The 21,623-nt window shown below is 42.4% G+C and overlaps 2 protein-coding genes across 2 annotated transcripts; one reads left to right on the top strand and one right to left on the bottom strand.

Annotated features, from left to right (window-relative positions):
* The first annotated feature begins 30 nt into the window (after positions 1 to 30).
* On the top strand, positions 31 to 15,653 carry inpp5l (inositol polyphosphate-5-phosphatase L). Its single transcript, XM_026344229.1, has 16 exons — positions 31 to 1,994; positions 5,509 to 5,550; positions 5,891 to 5,991; positions 6,317 to 6,404; positions 9,027 to 9,090; positions 9,530 to 9,633; positions 9,888 to 9,940; positions 11,034 to 11,153; positions 11,246 to 11,330; positions 11,494 to 11,589; positions 11,680 to 11,754; positions 12,076 to 12,149; positions 12,274 to 12,385; positions 12,857 to 12,919; positions 13,029 to 13,088; positions 14,074 to 15,653. Exons 1-15 carry the CDS (start codon positions 1,935 to 1,937, stop codon positions 13,068 to 13,070), a joined length of 1,179 nt encoding a protein of 392 aa, XP_026200014.1. The 5' UTR covers positions 31 to 1,934; the 3' UTR covers positions 13,071 to 13,088; positions 14,074 to 15,653.
* A 2,338-nt stretch (positions 15,654 to 17,991) lies between these two features.
* On the bottom strand, positions 17,992 to 19,713 carry nkx6.3 (NK6 homeobox 3). The gene is made up of 3 exons (XM_026343990.1): positions 19,299 to 19,713; positions 18,517 to 18,686; positions 17,992 to 18,222 (listed from the first exon to the last, which is right to left on the bottom strand). Exons 1-3 carry the CDS (start codon positions 19,711 to 19,713, stop codon positions 17,992 to 17,994), a joined length of 816 nt encoding a protein of 271 aa, XP_026199775.1.
* Between the last annotated feature and the right edge of the window lie 1,910 nt (positions 19,714 to 21,623).

Raw genomic sequence — 21,623 nt, forward strand, 5'->3', positions numbered from 1 at the left:
CCTATGGAGCCACAAAGGGGTTTTAAGCAGAGGCAGAGAGGCAGGCACCATAAGCCCGAGACATAGCTCCAGTTGGATGTGGAGATTTGGTAAAGACGCATTCAGAATAATACACATACTTAGCAAAACATCATTAAAATGAGACATTTTTAGAAGCAGCAACATGATTCCCAACGCGCTTCAATTTTAGACGATCTCATGAGACTCTTTTGTGTGTTTACCATTTTCCAAAATGATATCATTTTTCTTTAGTATTTCAGAACTGTATGTCTGTTCCTCTAAACATTACAGCCTTAATTAGCTCTTGTTTGTCTGTGCTATTCTTGGCAGGCAAGCCAGAACTCTGGTAACATTTCCTGTCAGATTTATTGTCCAGTGGGCACCAAGCTACAATAACACAATTTGCCACGATGATTGAGAGTTATATTTTGAACATGTCATATTTTAGGCTCTAATCTAAATAACACCTATTTCCATGGGTGTGTACTGCTGATTGCTTTGCAGCTGCTTCACCCAAAAGCCAGACAGCTTCTTCTGGCTGGAACAAAGCCGGTCTCCTTTTCAGTGGGGAGAGCCTTCCCTCTTAACTGTGTTTCTGAACTGCTAATGGACACGGAGGCAATATTTTTACATCTCTGTTGCAATAGTTTCAAGTGGCTCTGTTAACATAAAGCACAGAGTGTTCAGTGGAGGAGTTGGAGGGAGCAGAGACAAGAGCTCCAAAGATTGCCTGTGTAAACCACGTCACGGTTGAACAGTTCAATTTCAGCATTATGGAGACCCAAAGCTTTACCCTGGGATCAGACGGTGAGATGGCACAGATCCATCTACTCCAAACAATCAGCAGTCAACCCCCAACAGTTTTACAGTCTATGGTCCACTGGCTGCATAGAAAGCTACTGTAGCTGTGTTTACTCTGCTGGGATAATAACTGCAAGTTGTAGGAGGCTGGCTCTTCTGGAGAATATGACTAAACTGTGTCCATAAAAACAAACCAGATCACCCAGACACCCAGGTTTCTGTTGGTGCAGGTCTTCACGCGAGCTGTGCACCGAGGGTGCAGCTGGTGCCATGGAAGTAAAGATCACAACAATTATTACTGACACCTGCATACCTGAGGCGAAGCCACAGATAAAGATAAAGAGCCATCCTGTCGGTTCAGTTTAAAGGTTGGCCAGTTGTAAATCAATGAAAGAAAAGTTTCCCACTGAGACTTCACAGAGTGAGTCTGTGATATATGAAGAGCTGAGAGACCGTCATGTTCCTACATGGAGGAGTACAGTAGTGGACTGCTGGATTAGATACAGGCTTGTTGACGAGCTCCGGCTCTCAGACTTCATCGGGTTATTATCTTCACACGAGTTTTTACACTTTGGAGTCGGTGTCACGACGTTTACTCAGAAAGTTGCGTAAACTTGACACAAGGAAGAGTGGAATTGAAAGCAAACCGCGGTGGGAGGAGCGTCGGGGTTCACAACACGGCAGCCGCGGTGACAAAGTGCCTGGTCTGGTCTGGTCTGGTCCGGGTGTCGTCCAGCCCGCTTTAGTCCGCTAAGAAGCCACTAGTCCAATTAACCGGGAGCAGGCGGAGTCCACGCATGTCGGCTCCTTGAAGTAACTCTGCGCCCCTGAGCTCGGCGATGGGTATGAGCTCCGCTCCTTCACATGAGGACGACCTGACTCGACATCCCGCCATCAGCGCGCAACTCGCACCCGAAGCTAGGCGCTCCCGTCGGGGGGGATGCTGGTGTTGCTGTGAGCGCTCGCAGTCTCCGTTTCGTGCTCGCACATTAAGCCTTTTCTAAGCTCCCAGGGAGCCGCTGCGAGGCCCGGCCCGGCCCGGCCGTCCTCCTCCTCCTCCTCTTCCCCCCCACGTCCCCCGTCGACGCTGCGGCGGAGTTTCCCCGGACTGTTCGTGGAGGTGGAGGTTTGACATGGATCCGTTCACCGATGTGCTGCTCGTCACGGCAAACGTCGGCTCGCTCTTTGACACCGTAAGTAGCACATATTAAGAGTAAAGTTAAAACCACCCCAGGCTGCAGCGCTGCCAGGAGATTATACTTAATGCTGTTAGACTGATAGACTGATGAACAACCAGCCCAGAGGACCCGGGAGGTAAGTCTTTACATTGGACGGACTCCATTGTTGGCGCACATCATCGTTACAAACACGCAACAGGTCCGTTAAAGTTAAAGATGCTGGCCTCATTGTAATTCATCAGGATTATCTATTGAATCACTGTCCTGCCACTCAGACGTGTTTCTCTGTCAGCTGTCAGTAGCATGTGCTCTGCCGCTGTCCCTAATTAAAAATAAATAAATAAATAAATAAAAGACACCCAGCTGATCTGTTACCTGAGGGGTTCACACGTCACCTGATCTGGTCCCAGTTGCACCGACGTGTGTGACCCTGGAGGGAAACATCGAAATGAACACTGAGTATTGACAGTTTCCTGTCGACACATTTATACGGTGGCCCAGAGGTGCCAAACACAACATTAAAAAAAAAAAAAAAACACTCATCACTAAAGGATACTATGAAGCTGTGTGACTTCTATTTATTTTACTCTGATCAGCTGCAGCATTAAATCTGCCTGGTGGTCTTGATGTTGTGGTGGACAGGGGTCAGCCTGGGCCCTCGGACCTGTGTCTCCTGACACCTGTCGATCATCACGACCACAACATTAAAACCTATGATAGCGTTGTGTTGATCGGTGCATGTGAGACTAAACAAAGGTTAGGTCTGTACTGAGATGTGTTGATGCTGCATGTATTGTTCTAATGTCATCACCTTTCACAGCTGCAACACGTGAAATCAAACGCGGTTTAAAATCACTGGTTTTCATGTTTGAGTACGTTCACAGTGTTCTTACTGTGCTCTACAGCATGTACAGCTCCTGTAGTACCCCCATACTACTATAATCTGTTATCTAAACTAAAGTCTACAGGCTAACTTAGCTTTAAATTTATAAGAGTGCTACTTTTTGTAAGTGGACCTCACTATTTTAAATATCCAGTGGTTTCGTTGTAGTTTTGCCCAAAACCTTTAGACTTTCCATGAGTGTAGGAGATCTCTTACGCTCATGGAAATTTGGCTCAGGACCTCGTTTCCGGTTGCCAGATCTGACTCAAACGAAAACATGTTAAATCCCATTGTGGGAGATATGTAAACAGATGAATATCTTCCCCGGGAAACTCGAGCTTTTCCACTTACATAGCCCTCCCCCTGTTTCTGTAAGCAAACACTCTTAAATGTTCACTCAGCCTTTGGGATAAGAGAAAGACCTTAAGCACTGGACTCCTGTCAGAGCAGCCCAGCCAGATGCCAGATGAGGCGCTCGCCTCGTGACTGCTACTCTGTGCTACCAGTAATACTTGTACATCGTGGCAGCATCCTGGACGTTATTATTATTATTATAATTAGACTGCTTGGAACAACAACCGCATAACTTAATAATTTCAGCAAACAATAGCTACAAACAATAGCTACCAATTTCCCTGGAACGTTGATGCTGTGGAAACATACCGTCCACTCCTTGTTTACTTGTCACAGCAAGAACAAACATACTGTTTTGTTTGTTGGTCGTGAGTGTCAAATTACTGGTGTTTCAGGTGGACAGAACCAGCGATGATCACGTCCTGTGGTCGTGTGCATGAGCGTATCTCGACTGTGTCAGTAGCCACGATTCATGAGAGGAGTCCTTTGGGTCACAGTGACGGAGTTGCAGTCATTCCTATGTCACTGCCATGCAAATAGACTATGCAAAGCCATTTTTAAGGTGGCATGAATGCATGTGGCTTAGCAAGAGATTGTACCTGACTGTGGGACTGCACTGCAGAGCCCATTCTGAGGCAGGTGTCCAGGAAATGACATGGGGGGAAAAGGGCACAGGTTAATTACAAGTGCAGTAGCTAGAGTGCTTTGTGTCCTTTAAAGAACCTTTGATATGAGAGTTATAAAAATTAATTTGAGCTTTCCTTTTTTATTTGCATCACACAACAGAAGAAATATTTGTCAAACATGGAGACCCACTCTTTGTAAAATTCACAATTCAGTACATTAAACCGTTTGGTTACTGTTGAGGATAAAAATCAGTTTCAGTCTACAGCAGCATGATCGTATGATAGGACGCAGTAATTAAATGGGACGCAATTATTAATTAAATGTCAACCACTTAAAGTTAATTAAACTGATCTGATCTTTGTTCAGAGCTGCTTTTTGAAGTTGACCTGTCATTCCAAACTAGGGAGGATCTGTTAAGTAAGATTCGGCTGCGTTTGAAGGTGTATCCTCCGGCTTTCTCATTCATGTTTTTCAGTGCGCTCATGTCAAGTAACCACGTAGTATTAAACGCAGGAATGATCTGTGGACGTGGAAAGATTATGACAGGTGCACAACACCCTGGAACACACAACCAGTGGAATGTACACAATACTGTTTCCTGACAAGCCGTAGTGTTTGTTTTAACCTGCACAGGTAGTGTTAGTGTTTTCTTTGCTGTGATTGATAACTTCTTGACTTCCATTTGACCCGAGTCTCTTAGTGGTCATTGTCATTTTAAAGCCGTAAGCCACAATAGAATCATTTTTTAATAAATAAATGCATTTAATGCTTTGGCTTATCCCATTTGTACTGTTGAGTGTTATAAATCAGTAACAGTGACTCACATTGTGCAGCTGGAGTGAGATTGAGCTGCTGTAATCGACATTTTTATGTCAACAATGGATTATAAGAAAACATGTAGAGTTGCTTGTAGTCACAAACCACAGATCATAATCGCCTGCCTCTGCAGTTCCCCTCAGCCCACTGGTTCTGGCATTATGGCCTCCACCCTGACTTGCAATCCAGTGAGTTCAGTGTAATTTCCAACTGGTTCAGGCAGTTAACTGATAATACTCAGACCAGTAAAATACACAGTTTGTGGTGAATACTAGAGAAATTCACTGGAAGTTCTGAAGATAGACTTGTTCATTTTTTTGGTATAAGAGTTTGTACAGTGATGCTTCGGCAATGCGCAGTACACCAGTGGTGCCTGCCCTTTTAGTCTGATCTACCTCCACTGTCAGATTAATCGTAGTACTCTTCACACATCAGCCTTTTTAAACTGCTTGTTTTCTGATCTGTTTGGTCCAGTTTGCATTTTCACTATTACTCTAATCCTTAAAGGAATAGTTTATTATTACACTCTACTTTCATTGTTGAATCAGTAGCATTATTAATTGCTGCACACAACGATACCTTTGACTGTAATCAAACCTCTGTTTGGAAACTGTTTATTGCACTTTATCAGTTTTGAAGCTCCATAAATTGCTGTTGTGCATCTACAACTAAAGAGCCTGATACTGCTTCCCTAAGAAGTTAGTAGATAAGGTAACAGAGCTAAACGAAGGTTGACTGTTGGATCTTGTTGTACAATAACAATAAAGTTATTCTATTTTTCTATTTAGTATTTGATTTCCTGTTGCATTCATTGATGTTTGATGATTTGTTTTCTTTGTCTTTTTGTAGTTGAATGAAATTCAAAACAAATGGTTGCAGGAATTGTATAAGGTAAGTTTGTGATAATAATTTACTGTTTTAAACATTTGATATTTCCACAAAAAAATCACACACAACCTGGTGCACCAGTAGTTGGATATGGCACAATCTCAAAGGCTGCTCGGGTCATTACCCTGATCACATCCCAGCATATACAACTGCTCCATGTTATTCTGGAAAGCAGATACTGCGCTGATAACTGATAACTGATAACACAGCCACGTGAGGCCCAGCACAGAAATTGCACAGGACCTCTAATGAAGCGTTAACTTTATCCTGTAAAACACAACGTTCACTCCTCATTCAATGTTGGACCTGTAGACCGACACCTGTTGGCTTTGCTTTGTTACAGACAGTCCACAGCTACAAGCCGCAGTTTATCGCCCTGCACTTCCAGGAGGTGGGAGGCAAAAACTACACCGCCAACATGGACCGTGCTGAAGACTTCTTCAAGTAGGACTTCCTTCATGTAGTTTACCAACTTTCATAAATCATAGTTCAAGGATGAAAATAGGCCTGCAACAAACTTATTTTTATTCTCAATGAACAGTTACTAGTTTGGTCAATGTTTTGTCAGAAAGCAGTGAAAAAAGACCATCATCAGGTGGACGTAGTTAAAATAGTTCCCAACCACCAACAGTCAAAAGCAGAAGTCCATAAAAAAACCTGAATAATTATCTGAACTGAGTGATGGTTAATTGTCTAATCTCCACAGCTCAACGTCATAAGGAACAAGCAGTTTTCTTCTGTTGCCTAATGATTGATCTGTTGTTTCCAGGAGCATTATGTTCAGTACGGAAATGAAAGACTATGACAGAGTCTGCATCTATGTGGACAACCAGTTCCAAGCAGAAAACACCTTCACGGTATGAGAAGTCTTTTTTTTTTTCTCTGTGAGAGCAGTTCTCGCTGGCTTCCACTAGATGGGGGCCTTGTCTTTGTTAGTTCTTGGAGGTGGCTGGTGGTGTTGACGTACTCCACAGTCTAATAAAAAGCAGGAGCTGGTAGCTGGCGATGACTTGAAAGTCAGAGTTTGTTGGAAATGAAAATGTGACCAACAGTGGAACGCACCGCCACCATCTGACTGCATATTGCTTCATGTATTATGACGTCTCAAACTGAGGTCACATATTAAACACACATGCATTAGGGCAGCTCCCGGCTTGATTTATTATTTGTGTATTTAATCCATTTAAAGGCATGTTTTCAGGTATGTGCAAATATAAAGCAATCAAATTGTGTGATTAAAAATAAAATGTAACAAAATATCTGGCAGGTTGAGTTGAAATAAGTTCAGCAGGAGTAGTAGAGGTTTGACCAAACCAGGAAATTGGAAATAATAGGAAAACAGGTGAAACTTGACATCATCTTCTTTATTGTAATTTTATTTCTATGCGTTTGTTTTATGACATACATCAGCTTTTATTGCCCATTTTTAGACATGTGAAAACAGTCTTACATACAGCCACATAGATCTCAGAGACATAGTATGAAACAATGTTGTCGCAGTCACAGCGTATGGGCGCAGGCAGAGGAGATGTTCTTAAACACGTGTTTGTTAAGTCACTCGTGCACACTGCCTACATCTCTTATCGCCATCTATTGTTGAACCTGTAGTGTGTCTCTACAGCTGCTGGTACAGTGGTTGGGACATGGCTACAACCTGTCGTGAAGGTCATATCTGGCTTCCGACTGCATTTTCTAGTGACCTCACACTGCACAAGCAAGTTTACAGTCTGATTCTCGGAACTGTGTTGTTTACGCAATTGCTCATAACGGGTTTGTCAGCATTACTTTGTGCGAAATGATGCCCTGTCTGAGAGGAGCACCTCTCCAATTGAGGAAAGGGGCTGAGTTTTTCTACAACTATTAACCCTTACTCCTCCCAGGTGATACCCTCACACTTCATGTCTGACAGTAGCGGTCAGTGGCTGCATGTGGAGGCTGAAGGTGCGTGAAGTGAAAAGGAGAAAGTCAATGGCCAGGTGTGGGGGAGACAGGCCGAAGTCAATACATTTAACTCTAGATTAAAACTATTGATCCCAGCCTATTTGTGCACGATAAATAAAGTGTGCGGGGAGGTGGGGGGTTGTGTGAGACAGCTGGGACTAAGTTTCGCCCGTGCTCGAGCATTCGCACCCTGCACTCTTTGCCCTGAGAGGGTTGCAGCCTCCCCACCCCTCCTAATGCCTCATTCTCATTTCGTCGGTGCCACCTGCATTGATTTTCAATTTGTTTCCCCATGGCTGCGAATCATCAGTTATGTGGCCAAGAGAGAGTTTGGGGGGCTCTCCCTTCACAGGGGCCGCTGGAGTAGAGGGGGCAGACTTGCGTGCATTCCCAGTACAAATGGTATTTTGATAAAAAATCACTTGTAAGTCAATATTTTTTTATTAAACTGTGCACAAACCTGATTGATGAAGATAGGTGTTTGGCAGAGTATGTGGAGGAAAAAGTGGAGGGGGAATGTGTATCTGTGTGTACTTTGCCATACTGCTTAAACATAGCGTAGTTATCAGTCCAAAATAAACAGGTTTCTACAGCTAATTATCAAGATCATTTTGCCCTGTGTGTAAACTGAAGTAGCATTTATTTCAAACTTCTTCTGCAGTGAGAATTTAGTTTTTAAAACTCTTTCAGAGTCGTAATAAATCTTTGGCCACGCTCTGACCTCGTTCTCCTGGTTTGGACAAGTTGGTCGCTAATTGTTGCTCACTGGAGCCGACCACAGAGACACTTCCATTTTATGAAATGAGGATTACTTTGGCACTGAAGATAAATGATCTCTTCGGGGAGAGATCTCTCATGCTTTGGCTGGATGAGGAGGGGGGTGGGGGGTGGGGGGTGTCTTTGCACAGCGGTCCGTCACGCCCCGAGCCCTCTGAGCACCAGCTGATTTTTCTTCTGCCCCCAGTCACAGTGGCAGCGCTGGCAGACAGCAGACCTACTGCTTAATACCTTTTAAATTGTTTTAATTTTCTGTCTTTATTGATCTCACGGGGCATGATTAATCAGATCAGTGGAGCAGGCAGTTAGTACATTAAAAATTGTCAGCCCCGTGTCAGGGATGATCGGGCGGTGAAGTGTTTGTGAGGCGGCAGTATGTGGTTGCCTCGTGCTGTTAGGTGTTCAGATCGTAGATCTCTGTTCTTTAAAGTTTCATGTGTCTTTGGAAAATAAACAATATACTGTGTGATGCTGCATCATTCAATACAAACCTCACAATTCAACTCACGTGATGGTAAAATGAACACTTCAGATAATTTCTCCTGGTTTGGGCTCCATTTTTAGTAGTTTTGGTTTCCTGGCCTCAATAAATGAACTCGCTAGAGCTCCGTAGTTTAAACACACCTGTGAAGTTTGAAGTTGGAATACTGAGAACTGGAAATTTAATGTTATACGTATTTTTTAGATGTTTTAACTTTTCTTAATCCCTGTTACATTCAGAAGATGTAAAATATGTGTTATTTATTTCCCTCTCTCCACAGGCTTTGGGGAGTATGTACTTCATCCATAAGAAACTGAAAAACGTCAGTCAATATGATTTTAATGGTAAAAACCTTACTCCTTGTATGTGACATTCACATTGAAAATCATCATTTTATTATTTATCAGCTTGTGATTTCTTTCCTTTTTTTTAAATATACGTTAAAAGAACCTTTAAGAAAATGTCTCCACTTTTCTCTGTGTATAATGAAAGTCTGATGACCTGAATTCAAAGTGGAGCTGTTATTTTCCTGCTGCATAGTCCAGTCACGTTAGGTGTGAAAAAGCTCCTCAGAAAAGCTTATGGAAGAACCATAAACATCCCGGAGCTGCCACTTGCTGTGTGGCCCAAACCGATTGTTGTTCACCAAACACAGTCTAATGGCTTGCTTATAGATCCTCTCATCACGTATGCCGCTCTGATGAGGTTAACACCAGTTTATTGATTGCTGTTTGCATGTTTTCTCACTCTTTTACATGGCACGCCTCCCTCTGCCTCTCGCAGTTAAGGATTTTAGAGAAGTGTCACGCCAGAACGTGAACGTGGGCTCTCTGAACGGGGTCACCACAGTAGAGACAGAAAAATTCCCAAAGGGTTTTTGGCCTGATGTGAGTATTTATGCATGAGTGTGCATCTCTCTGTGGGTATAAGTGTGTGTGGGGGTGGGTGGGGGGGAGGGGTACGTAGGGGGCAATTGAAGATGTTGAGACAAATGAGTCTACTGGGGCTGCAGGGACTGTCTGCCTGCTTTGACAGGAAGATGAGACAAATTATGTGAAAGAATCAATAATTATCAGCTAGACGCTTCAAAGACACGGCTCACTGCCGTTTAGTGACTCACTCTAATTTGTCTCTGTTGCAGTTCAAGTGGTCCAGAAAGGGCTTCATGAGGACTCGCTGGATCATACACAACCAGTATGTATTGTACACTTGCCTCACCCCGTTCATGTTTCTTGACATGAGACCACATACTCTGAACTATTTATGTGATCAGAACGATGACCTCTTAACTTATCTCAAAGCCTGTGATCAACTGCACAAAGACCACACACAGTGGCAAGAAAAAGTATGTGAACCATTTGGAATTTCATCATTTGTCATAAAACGTGATCTGATCTAAGTCAAAAGTATTAATAAATATAATGTGCCTAAAATAATAACAAAATAAATTCTGGCCTTTTATGTCTTTTTTGGGAACAACCATAAAAAGCTCATAGTCATAGTGGAAAAAGTAAAGAATAAGTGTGTGCTCACAAGTTCAGTCATTTGTTTTAGACTCCTGCCTGAAACAGGCAATTTGATAACGATTTGTTAGTGTCAAGATACTGTTCAAGACTATTTTCCCATTGTAGGTCACTTGTAGTGACAAACCCACACTGCCTGCTAAGCACCAAACAGCAGATAGACAAAGTAAGCAGCTAGTTGGTAAACCACTAACAAACCACCTAAGTCACCAGATGTTTGATGTTTCCATCAGTATGAAGTAAACTAAAAAGAGAATATTGGGCTTAATTATGCCACCATCAATGGGGCACAAATGGAAGCAAATACATTTAGAAATGAATGAAAAGTGAGTTAAATATAGCCGGGACAGGTCACACAGCGCTGCTGTTATCTGAGAACTGTAGACACTATTTGCTCTGCTGTGTTCTTACCAATGTGCAACAACAAAAGGAGCACTCAATCTGTGTGTCACAGCATCATGCTGGGAGTCAACACGGCTCATTTGTTGGATGCACATTAATTGTTTCCCGGTGACAGCCAAAGAAAGGGAGTGAGCGCTCTGCACAAGAGATAAGTGCGCTTGTTTGTGGACTCAGCATTACCACAGTTGCACTCGCGGATAAGAAAGTGACACCCGTGTTGGCACACGCACAATGGCACATGGCCGCACACGCATGCTCGCCTATCAGATGGCAGCTTTAGGTGCTCATGTCAGATTGTTTTGTGTTTTCTTGTGCCACCTGTCACACTTCACCATATTTTGGCTTGTGTGCGTTCCTCGCAGAGGTCTGGACCTGGTCAATGTCCACCTGTTCCATGATGCCTCCAACCTCATTGCCTGCGAAGCCAGTCCTTCGATTTACTCAGCCAACCGCCAAAACGCCCTCAGATATGTCATCAACAGGTCAGATTTGGAGCTGTGCTGAAAATGTGCTTGTCTCGATATTGTACACACTCAAAGTGAGGTTTAATAAAAACAGTGCTCTTTCCCTCCAGGATATCAGACAGCCGCTACGCTCCTTTGCCTTTCTTCTTGTTTGGAGACTTCAACTTCCGCTTGGACACACTTAGGCTAGTTCAGGTATTTAACAACTCAATCCTCTGCGAGTTCAGTTGGTGGTGTGTGTGTGTGTGTGTGTGTGTGTGTGTGTGTGTGTGTGTGTGTGTGTGTGTGTGTGTGTGTGTGTGTGTGTGTGTGTCAGCCTGGCATCAACCCTTCCCTGTGTTTATGTTCCTGTGAGCAGCATCTGAGCAATTCAACAAATGTGCAGAAAGTGACGAAGGACAGCAGCAACGAAGTGGAGAAGATCATTTGTGAAGAAAAAGACAACGACCAGCAGGTGATTATTTAAGACGTGATTGGTTGTCACTGGAGTATCGTTTCATTTTTTCTGCTGCTTCCACTTCACCTGCCTTCATGTCACGTTCAGGTGCTGCTCCAAATTGAGGAGAAGCTGTTTGCCTATCTCCACCAGGCGTTTTTCAGGGAGAACAACGGCAGCGCAGTGAGAGCACAAACTCAACCTTCACTCACACCGATCCCATGAGCTACACCACAGTCTCATAGAAACCCGTGCTGTGACTATAACCTCTAATACACCAGGCTGCTTAGCAACAATCTGACAATCTCTGATTAGATGCAATCAGCGGAAATAATGAATGACAGTACAGTAAATACAAGAGCTAGGGAGTAAACAAAGCTGTGATAACGGTGACAGTAAAGTGGCTTTTCACCTGTTCTCAGCTTGTACTCACTCACATCGTGCTTGTTTTGAATGGGTTGAGGTTTCCTGCAGCACATATCACTAATGGCATCTGTCCCGCAGCTTTTGGAATACGACAAAGAAGTCGTAGCTTTCCGTGATGTTATTAGGGAAGAGGACATCACGTTTCCACCAAGGTGAGGCCTGTAATTGAACGACTGGCTGAAAACATACTGTGCATAAACTCCCACTTCTTTTGTTGTTGTTGTTGTTGTTGTTGTTGTTGTTGTTTATTTAATGCACTGTCTCTCTTACTGGCAGCTACCCCTACAGCGAAGACTACACTAAACCGACCCAGTACATGAACACTCGCTGTCCCGCCTGGTGTGATCGTATCCTCATGTCACACTCTGCCCAAGAATTCATCCACAGGGTGAGTCAGTGTGTACTAACATCATCCCACTTTATTACAACATCAGTCTTATTTCTCATTTTAAAAGTTAACTAGAGATTATATTTGATTGGCTAGGTTTCTTTTCAACACCTGGTCGTTCGCTGAGCGCCGAGGCCTTTAGCCACAGTTGATGCAAATGTCAGCTTCCCATTCTTGCATGACACACGCTTTACGGAAACGTCCATGTTAACTCTGACAGATTTACTACTCAAAAATGATTGACAGCACTTGTCAAATCAAGCTGATAACCATCAGTTGTCAGCTGCATTTACAGTAGCAGACATTAGAAAATGCAATTAGTCAGCAGCTTAAAGTGAAAGTTGGAATGTCTAACTAACATTATTTCATTGTGCAGGTGATAGAACATTGTAATATTTAAACTAAACGATGTTACAGGTGTAAACTTTAGTATTTGTCCAGGTCATGTTAAAGCTAATTTGTTTCTTTCAGAGAGATGAGGAAACCATTGTTTACAACAACATGGGTGCGAATGTCTGTATGGGAGACCACAAGGTAACTGCATTAAAAGCAACAAAGCAGCATGTGCTGTGCAGACAACAAACCAGACTTAGAGAGTAAGTCAAGTGTGTTCTCAAGTGTGTTCTCTGTGGTTTTCTTGTAGCCCGTTTTCTTGTTCTTCCCACTGAAGACGAATGGCCATTGACTTGGATCCTTCTCAGTGGTAAGAGATAGCGCCGTCTGTGTGTGTGTGTGTGTGTGTGTGTGTGTGTGTGTGTGTGTGTGTGTGTGTGTGTGTGTGTGTGTGTGTGTGTGTGTGTGTGTGAGTGTGTGAGTGATTCCAGAGGGGGAAGTCAGGGTGTGAGAGTGATCACAGCAATCTTGCACCACTCCCTGGAGAGGCATAACCCAGGCTGGCCCAGTGGAGTCAGGATATGAACTAAGATGAAGTGCCTACGGGACACAAACACTCTTTTGTGTCCAGTCTAGTTGGAGCACAGGCGATCAGCACCTTTCACTGATCTATGTGTATTGGATCTTCTCCACTGTCACTCTGACTACTACACACACACACACACACGTGCTTTTGCTGGCCTGCTTTTCATTAATTACCATCTGGATGGTCGACCAGAGAGACATACATTGTGCTGGACAGCCTATTGGCATTTTTACGGCCATGACTTTGTTTTGCTGCTTTTTAAATGTATTTTTTAAGGATGAACTGCTTTTTTATGGTGGTTCTTCTTCGCAAAGCTGCAAAATGATGAGTTACACACAATCGAGGGACCAACGCTGCTACAACAGCTACTTTTTGCTCATTCTAACATTGTATATTCTTTGCATGTTTTAAAGAGCACTTTTGACGTTTAAGAGTGCTTACATTTAAACCTTAAATTCAGTATAAGTGACATAACAAATTAATTTATGGCTTTCAATGACATCTAACCTGGTAACAATAGTCACATAATACATTAGACACACTTTATTATCCCTGTCAGGAAGATACTGTGTCCATACCAACTGCAATACATGCAGAGGAGTGAACAACTTCCACTTGGAATTTCCTCTTGTTCCTGCGCTTCTGCTTGTGTTGGCACACAATTTTTAAAGTGTGTGTGTGTGTGTGTGTGTGTGTGTGTGTGTGTGTGTGTGTGTGTGTGTGTGTGTGCGCGTGCGTGTGTGTGTGCGTGCATGTGTCTCTGCTGCAGGTCTATAACCACACCATCCTCGGAGCTCCGCCACAGTAGCAGAACCAGTACCAGTTATCAGCATGACTGCTAACCTACTTCAACCCGCCCATCAGTCACCACAGGGACAGCCTCTCCTCACATCACTGGAGTGTCACGCACCTTTCTCACCGCCACATATGATTCACCACAGCTCGAGTGACTTGAGTACAGAATCATCAGCTGTCGAGGATTTCTGAGGCAGTTGTTAAGAAAAGTACTCATTTCCTATAGTCCCTGAACAATGTATTAAATCTCTACAGTCAGTTATGTGTGTCTAAGGCAGCTGAACTGAATGTCCTCCACGTTAGGTTTTAAATACACAGTGAGAATCCAGTATAAATAACCTTTAGCTAAGGAGCTTTAAAAGAATGTTAGTGTTATTATGATCCATAGTGTGTGTGAAAAGTGAAAACATGGGATCTTTAATCAAGTATTGGACATCAGTCTTACTGAGCACACGTGTAGCTTTTATCTTGTACTTTGTGCCATTTTTAGTTCAGGTATTTATTTTTTGAAGTTGTTTACTATCACTTTAGCAGGGTTTGAAACCACAAGGAAACACGGTAGCAGAAGGCTACCACCCCTATCATAGTTCCCTCTTGAAATGTTTGATCTGATGTTATCTTTAGGTAAAACACCAGTTGTGATGCATTTCTTGCAGCTTTTGACCCGTGTAGCTACTCCACGCACAGGAGCTTTAACTAGGTCACATTAACAACAGCAGGTTTATCTGTTTCTGAATGCTGTGGTAGCAGCTGAATTAATGAGTCAAGTGCAGCAGATGTGTTTTACTGTGTTCCAACTGTACATTTATACGAAGTGCTTTATTCCACAATCTACAACTCAGCAGTTCTCGATTTGTGAGTTTTAGCTATCTTCACTCAGGCGACGTTGTTCTTTCTGTTTTATCTTTGCTGCACATCAAAACAATGGATTCCACCCAGTTCTGGTTGACATTGACCCAGTTTCATTGCCAAAAGAAATACAGTGAAATAAAAAAAAACGTGTCGAGAGGCCTCACGTGTTTACCCCTCACGTGTTTCACTGAAACCTCACAAAATCGTGTATATATAAAGTACATACGTTACACGCATGTGTGCGCACAGGGTTTGCTTTTGGATTTGCTTCTCTTTTTTTTTTTTTTTTGCTTCTTTGGTTCTAGCTTCATACTGTAACACGAGTGCTATAATATATTTTTAATGTTTTAAATATCCATTTGATTTGTGTGATCTGGCTTTAATGATGACTAATGCGTTTGCTACTTATTGTATTCTGATTTTTTTTTTTCTTTTGTCTTACACTTTGTGGCATCTCTATTCATACAAAAAAAAACTTACCAAGTTCAAACTGGCAATCGCGTTTGTGCAGGGGGACTCAAGCCAGCTTTCCAATAACAAGGTTAAGTTATGAACCAGTGCTGTAAATGTGTTGAGGTCGGTTTGTAAATGATACAGACATGCAAGTGGTTGGTTATGGGGCCAGTATTACCTGTAGTTGAACTGGTCGAACACTACATCATTGTGATGTTTCACTTTTGTAAATAAAATATTACACTCAAATATGTTGCATTATCATTTATAGGCCTCACCATCACTGTACAGTACTGCACAGTAAATGTGGTCTACGTTGTAACACGTAAGTGGGAATTTTTATGATTAACCCTGTCATGCATGAATTATAAGGACCTCAGTCAAGTGTTTTTATTCCTCTTTAGGCATAAAAAAAAACAATGCAATAAAAAAAATACATGTATTAGGCAAACATTAAGGAAAGAGATAATTATATACTGTGTGAAAGCCATTTAATAAAACAATAATACTGCTAATATGATGTTTTCTCACATTTAAACATATTGTAATACCTAGCTGCTGACCGATGAAATTCCTTTCTAGGATTTTCTACATCGTCCACGGCTGTACTAACCCTAACCCATGCATATACAAGAGAACAATATTTGAATAGCTGTCCACTGTGGTGACCATTGTGCATTAAAGGGCCGTGGCCTACCTCCAGTAGGGGTCCTTAGGCAAGACCTCCTCACACTGAACCTGCCTACCCTTGTATCCTACTTCTAAGTCGCTTTGGATAAAAGCATCTGCTAAATGACTAAATGTGAATGTAATTCCTCCTTGTGGAATTGGAAAGTGAAATTCAGTGGGAAAGATCATTTCCACTCACAACGTGGTGGGTGTGTTTTATTGTCATGCAGCAGATAAACCTGAAAGGTTGGGTGAAGCACAGTGTGTCATAGAGAACTTGAACTAAGAGTCTTGTTTCACATGAAGGTGATGATGTTCTGTTTTAGTCAGACAGTTAAAGGACTGTTGTAATAAACTGCAGTCATTCATTTTAATTAATTGTTTTTTAATTAAGGTTAGGTTTAGAAGCAGTTGGGTTATACTGATATAAAAATATTAAAGCAGACTAATTCTGACTTTTGTGTAGATCAAAATGAGGAAACACGCACCAGGCCGATGGTAAATAAACGTTCAGCCTGTAGTATCTGTATGTCTGTGTTATGCATGCAGTTACCATAGGATTCAGTCATGGGGTGAGCAGCACATTGTTGTGAAAGAAGAAAACTCGTTAAGTAGACGAGGTGTAAAGCTGCCGTCTAAAGCTGGAATGGGTTGACTGTTTAGAACATGTTCAGACTGAATGTCACGAGGGACATATGAATCATCAGACAGATTTCTTTTAACGTCTATTGTGGTTTTTGTTGTCGTTGTTGTTGAGGAAATAGTTGAACTTGGATTTATCCATATTAGAAAACACACACAGCACGTGTTGCCTCCAGAAAATGCATAAATCACAATGATTTTATTACTGATTATCACAGCTCCAACGTGGGGATTGAGCATCTTTTACAAATGACACAATTTCCGATGTGTGATACTAATATCAATACAGCTTCTGGACATAGTTGGCACACTCTCAGGCTCATGCTGTTGTTCTTGATGTGAGTAATCAGAGCCGGATTATCTCAGCAGCATTCCTCGCCGTTTCCTTTGAGAGAGTCATCACGCCTGATGTCTGCTGCCTGAACCAGATGGAGTCTAAACTCACTCGGCCTAAATAGTCAATGAGCTGATCTGTTGCTATTGATTTTATGTTGGAGTGGGTTACGGAGGTCATTGTCTTCAATTAAGCCACACGGCACTAGCAAATCACAGAAGTTCTGACCTTTGACTTCTGGACCTCTCTTCAGTGCGTGTGCCTTTCTGATGCCATTTCATTTGAACTGTCACTTGAAAACGCGTTTACGCAGCCACAGTATTTTCAGTTTCAGGTGTTTTCAAGTGTCCAACTCCATATTTCTTATGTCGTATTTTGAAAGTAAGTATGAAATTCATAAACCCGCTGTGCCTTTGAACAGCTTTAATGTGTCTAATAGGATAAATTGTCATATTTAAAAGCTCATTCTTTAGAAATAATTGTCTTTTACTTACAGATTGTGTAATTGTGTAATGTGTTTTTAACATTTTGAGGATATTTTACACCTGCTCTTGATTTCTGTGTCTTTTACAGTGTCTATGTATTGTTGAAAATTCAAATAATCACAAACAACTTCAGATTGCTCTCTAATGTATTTATTTCCAGTAGGGTCATCATCAGCATGTCATCTCTTATGTTTTTATGTTTTTATAAAATGATGTGTTTGCCTTATGCCCCCCCCCCCCCCCCCCCCACAGATCATGTCGTCCAGTATCTTATAAAAGTAAACATTTCTCATCTTTGGATGTTTTCTTTTCAGCCTGTTGGACTGCTGAACCATGGGATGCTCCTCTCTTGTGAACATGCTTTGGGATCCAGATGTTCTGTGAACAGCATGCGGACCAGCTGTGAAGCGTGTGTCGGTGAGTCGTCTACGTATCTATGTGTTTGCACTGAGGGGCGTCAGACGTGGTGCGGCCCGAGGCGCAGCACGGAGAAAGCCCTGCGGTGTTTGCGCAGGAGCAGTCGGATCTTGTCGTCGTCGGAGTCGGGGTCCAGGGGTTTATTGTACTCCTCGTCCTCCACCTCGTTCTCCGAGGCCTCCCCGCCCGGACCCGCATGGCTCACCTGCGTGGAGCTCGGCTCTGAGGCGCTTTTCTTCCTCCACTTGGTGCGTCTGTTCTGAAACCAAACCTGACACGAAAAGCAGCTTTTACTGTGTGTGGGGGGGGTCAAAATCATCTATGACCCTAATATGTGGAGCAGCATGTTGGTGGTGACAGACTGACACCTCCCAGCTTTAAGTGACCCTCAATTCAAATAACTAAATAAAGACACTTTATTCCTATAAAGTCTATAAGAGTGCTGTAATGTTTCACACAATAAAATACTTATAATCATTTCAGGGAGAGGTTAAACATTTAAAAAGAAGTGACCTCACAGGAGAGCATCATTTGAATCAACAGTAAATCAGTAAATCGTCTTTACCTTGACTTGTGATTCGGTCATGCCCAGAGAATAAGCCAGTCTTGCCCGCTCAGGCCCGGCCAAGTACTTGGTCTGCTCGAAGGTTTTCTCCAAAGCAAATATCTGATGTCCACTGAATGTTGGTCTGGTGTGTTTCTTCCTGCCGGGCATCTCCCCCAGAGGACCACTGCCTTTAAAATAATGAAGCGGAAAACACACTTGTTCTTTATTTTAATTTATTACACATGACTCAACCTTATGGGAGGCTGCTTATGTGTATGTGTATCAAACCAAACCTAAAGGCAATAATAAGAATAAGAATTTTAATAATAATAATAATAATAATAATAACTGCTTTCTCATGTTCACAGATCCGTCTTGGTATTAGTCTGTGTTGCTCATACAATGAACATCAAACTGTACCGTTTTAAAATATTATGTGGTATTATATACGTAACATCTGTGTATTATGTAAAAAATACATATTAAAACAACTTCCTTTAAATATTGGATACGATAGTTCATTTCTTTTCTATTTATTCATTTATTTTTAGATATTAAGTCTGTGATATACCTCTTGGATATCACTAAAACACTGATTTTAAATCTTATACACTGGATAATGTTCAGTGTCATAAAGAAAATAAATGTTCCAGTCAAATACTGCACTTTACCTCCACTCTTTGCTTTATAAATGTTTTCCTATTTATTCACTACAATGATTTTTCTGGTTTATCTCGCCTCCTTGCATCACCTAAAGGCAGCTCCTCTTGGTGAGCCCGGTCTACAGTATTTAGACTCACTGTTGGTGCACTGCTGCCTCCCTCCTCTCCAGTCACAGCCGCTCTCTGCCCAGCAGCTCACACTGCGAGCCTTCATGGGACACTCTGTGCCCGGCTTGGAGAAGCCGCCCAGCGAGGAGTTGTAGTCTCGGTTATAGTACATGGACGTGCCGGTGACAGAGGGGCTGAACCCCCCCATGGCAGAGTATCCCGACAGCAGGGTGGTGGTGCCTGTAGAGCCCATTCCAACCATGGATCTGCTCAGGATGTCGCTGATGCCGTGGGGCGTCCCTGTCTGCAGCTGGCTGTTCAGGCCCGTGTTGAGCTTGTAGAAAGAGTTGGGCACCGAGTACTGGCACACGGGCGCCTTGAGCTCCGAGGGGAATTGGTTCAGACCGTTGTTGAACAGGAAAGACCCCTGGATGTTTGGATCCATGGGAAGTTTGTAACTCAGCCTCCAGGTCTCAGTAACACATTGAGTAAGGTCCAGTGGGGAAAAGACCTCAGATGGGCCCAGTAGGAGCTCTTCCACCCAGAGATGCAGTCTGGATCTGGAACCACGCTCACTGTCCGCAGATGTTCAGATAATTAACAGCTCTAAAAGCAATTTTGTAACAGGCCGCTGTCTTTGTCAAAGTTGATGCCACATCAGAAACAATGCAGCAGCAGATCAACTGTTCACTTTGGCTTTAACCTCTTCTCAGCCACAGCGTGACGTGCGACAGCTCCATGTCGGACGGCTCGGACGAGCCCAGATTTCAGTGTTCTCCCAAAGACATAAGCCTCCCGCAGGCTCCCTCCTCAGATATCATAAATAAGCGGTATCTGGAAATGGAGTGGCACCTTGATAAAGATAGGCCACATTAGAATGCAGCCTGGGATTGGCCTGGGTCTCACTGCTTTAATGCCTTTCTATTGGCTCCTCGGTGAGAGCCAAGCCTTTTATTGGAAGGCTGCAGATTAATAGTGTTTTAAACAGGTGGAGTGGGAACAAGTTGATTTTTTTCAGGGCCTGCCATTTCTGACCAAGTGCGGTGGAGCAGAGGCAGCTGGAGTGCACTGAGGAGAAGGAGAATATGGGTTCCTCTGTTTCTGCTTCAATACAGAAGAAATCAAACTGTTAGTTGTGCAACAAAACCTTTATTGTTTTATTTGACACAACATGAGCAATAACCCCACTAAAACTGTAAATCTGTTCCTTCCAGATTTATGCCTGTGACCAACAATGTAAGAGTGTCACTTTATGGAGCTGTGCTTTTTAGAAAACATCAAAGCAACTGACTGTTTCATTTGGTCTGTAATTAGACAATATTAACTTTATTTATTAAAATTATTCATGCTCATTATTTATTGCAAACCACATGAAAGGACAAAACTCCAGTTTGGGAAAGTCTGATGTGCTGTTTGTGTTTTATAAGAACAAACTTAATAGTTCATTTTGGCTCTTTCCCACTTTCCTTTTATACAGTGGTAATCCACGAAAAAGTTTATATACAATCTAAATGTCACTCCATGTAACTTTGTCCTTCTGACATTACCTCAGTGATGCTGTTATCCCTTTTCAGTGCCTCATTTTGTCCCAGCGAACAGGTTCAGTTGTGCAGATTTTCTATTCCACTGTATTAGTCTTTTTTTTTAATCTCATGAACACCAACATACCTCACAGTATGGTTGTAGTAGGTGTTTAAACATGTCCGCACTTTCATTTCATAATTTCTGGTGCATCACTCAAGGGAATATCCAGGGAGCACCGGTCTTTCTGGGAAGTCATGTGATTGCTGGTAATTGCAGGAGAAAAGCTCATATTTTTCCAAGGGTGATGATGTCATCGTGGACTTCCAGTGACATCCTGTTACATGAACCAGGCATCCTGCTAAACAATAAGGGCTGTGGGCTTGACAAATCCCAGTTTATGATTAACCACTAAAATGTATGTTTATGATTGAAGAAGAAATTACATTAAAGTTTATGTGCAGTTATCACTTAACAATCTTCTATCATGGTCAATCTAAAACACCACATTTACTTCATACACAGCACATTTAGTTTATATAGAAATGGGTTGGACCTGGGAGCAAGATACACAATCATGAGACAGTTACACAGAAGGAAAGTGAAACTAACGTGCACGTGGGATTAAATTACTCACTGACCTTGTGGTTTTTATGCTTGTTGTTCCACAGATTACTGATTTAATAAGAGATTATGGGTTAATGAGGAGAGAACAAATGAACTGAGCTGGATGCTCTGCCTTTAAATATTACGTTGTTAGTTTTAATAAACTCCTCTTAATACTTTTGATGAAGTTTTTACTTTTTCTTAAATGTGGAATGCACAATTTCCTTT

Source organism: Anabas testudineus, chromosome 9 (assembly GCF_900324465.2).
Source record: "Anabas testudineus chromosome 9, fAnaTes1.2, whole genome shotgun sequence".
NCBI lineage: Eukaryota > Metazoa > Chordata > Actinopteri > Anabantiformes > Anabantidae > Anabas > Anabas testudineus.

Coding starts and splice junctions, on each gene's coding strand:
- inpp5l (XM_026344229.1), top strand. CDS start 1,935: ATGGATCCGTTCACCGATGTGCTGCTCGTCACGGCAAACGTCGGCTCG. Junction 5,992..6,316: donor CGTGCTGAAGACTTCTTCAA/GTAGGACTTCCT, acceptor TGTTGTTTCCAG/GAGCATTATGTTCAGTACGG. Junction 9,941..11,033: donor CGCTGGATCATACACAACCA/GTATGTATTGTA, acceptor CGTTCCTCGCAG/AGGTCTGGACCTGGTCAATG.
- nkx6.3 (XM_026343990.1), bottom strand. CDS start 19,713: ATGGATCCAAACATCCAGGGGTCTTTCCTGTTCAACAACGGTCTGAAC. Junction 18,687..19,298: donor GAGGCAGCAGTGCACCAACA/GTGAGTCTAAAT, acceptor ATTATTTTAAAG/GCAGTGGTCCTCTGGGGGAG. Junction 18,223..18,516: donor TGACCGAATCACAAGTCAAG/GTAAAGACGATT, acceptor TTTTCGTGTCAG/GTTTGGTTTCAGAACAGACG.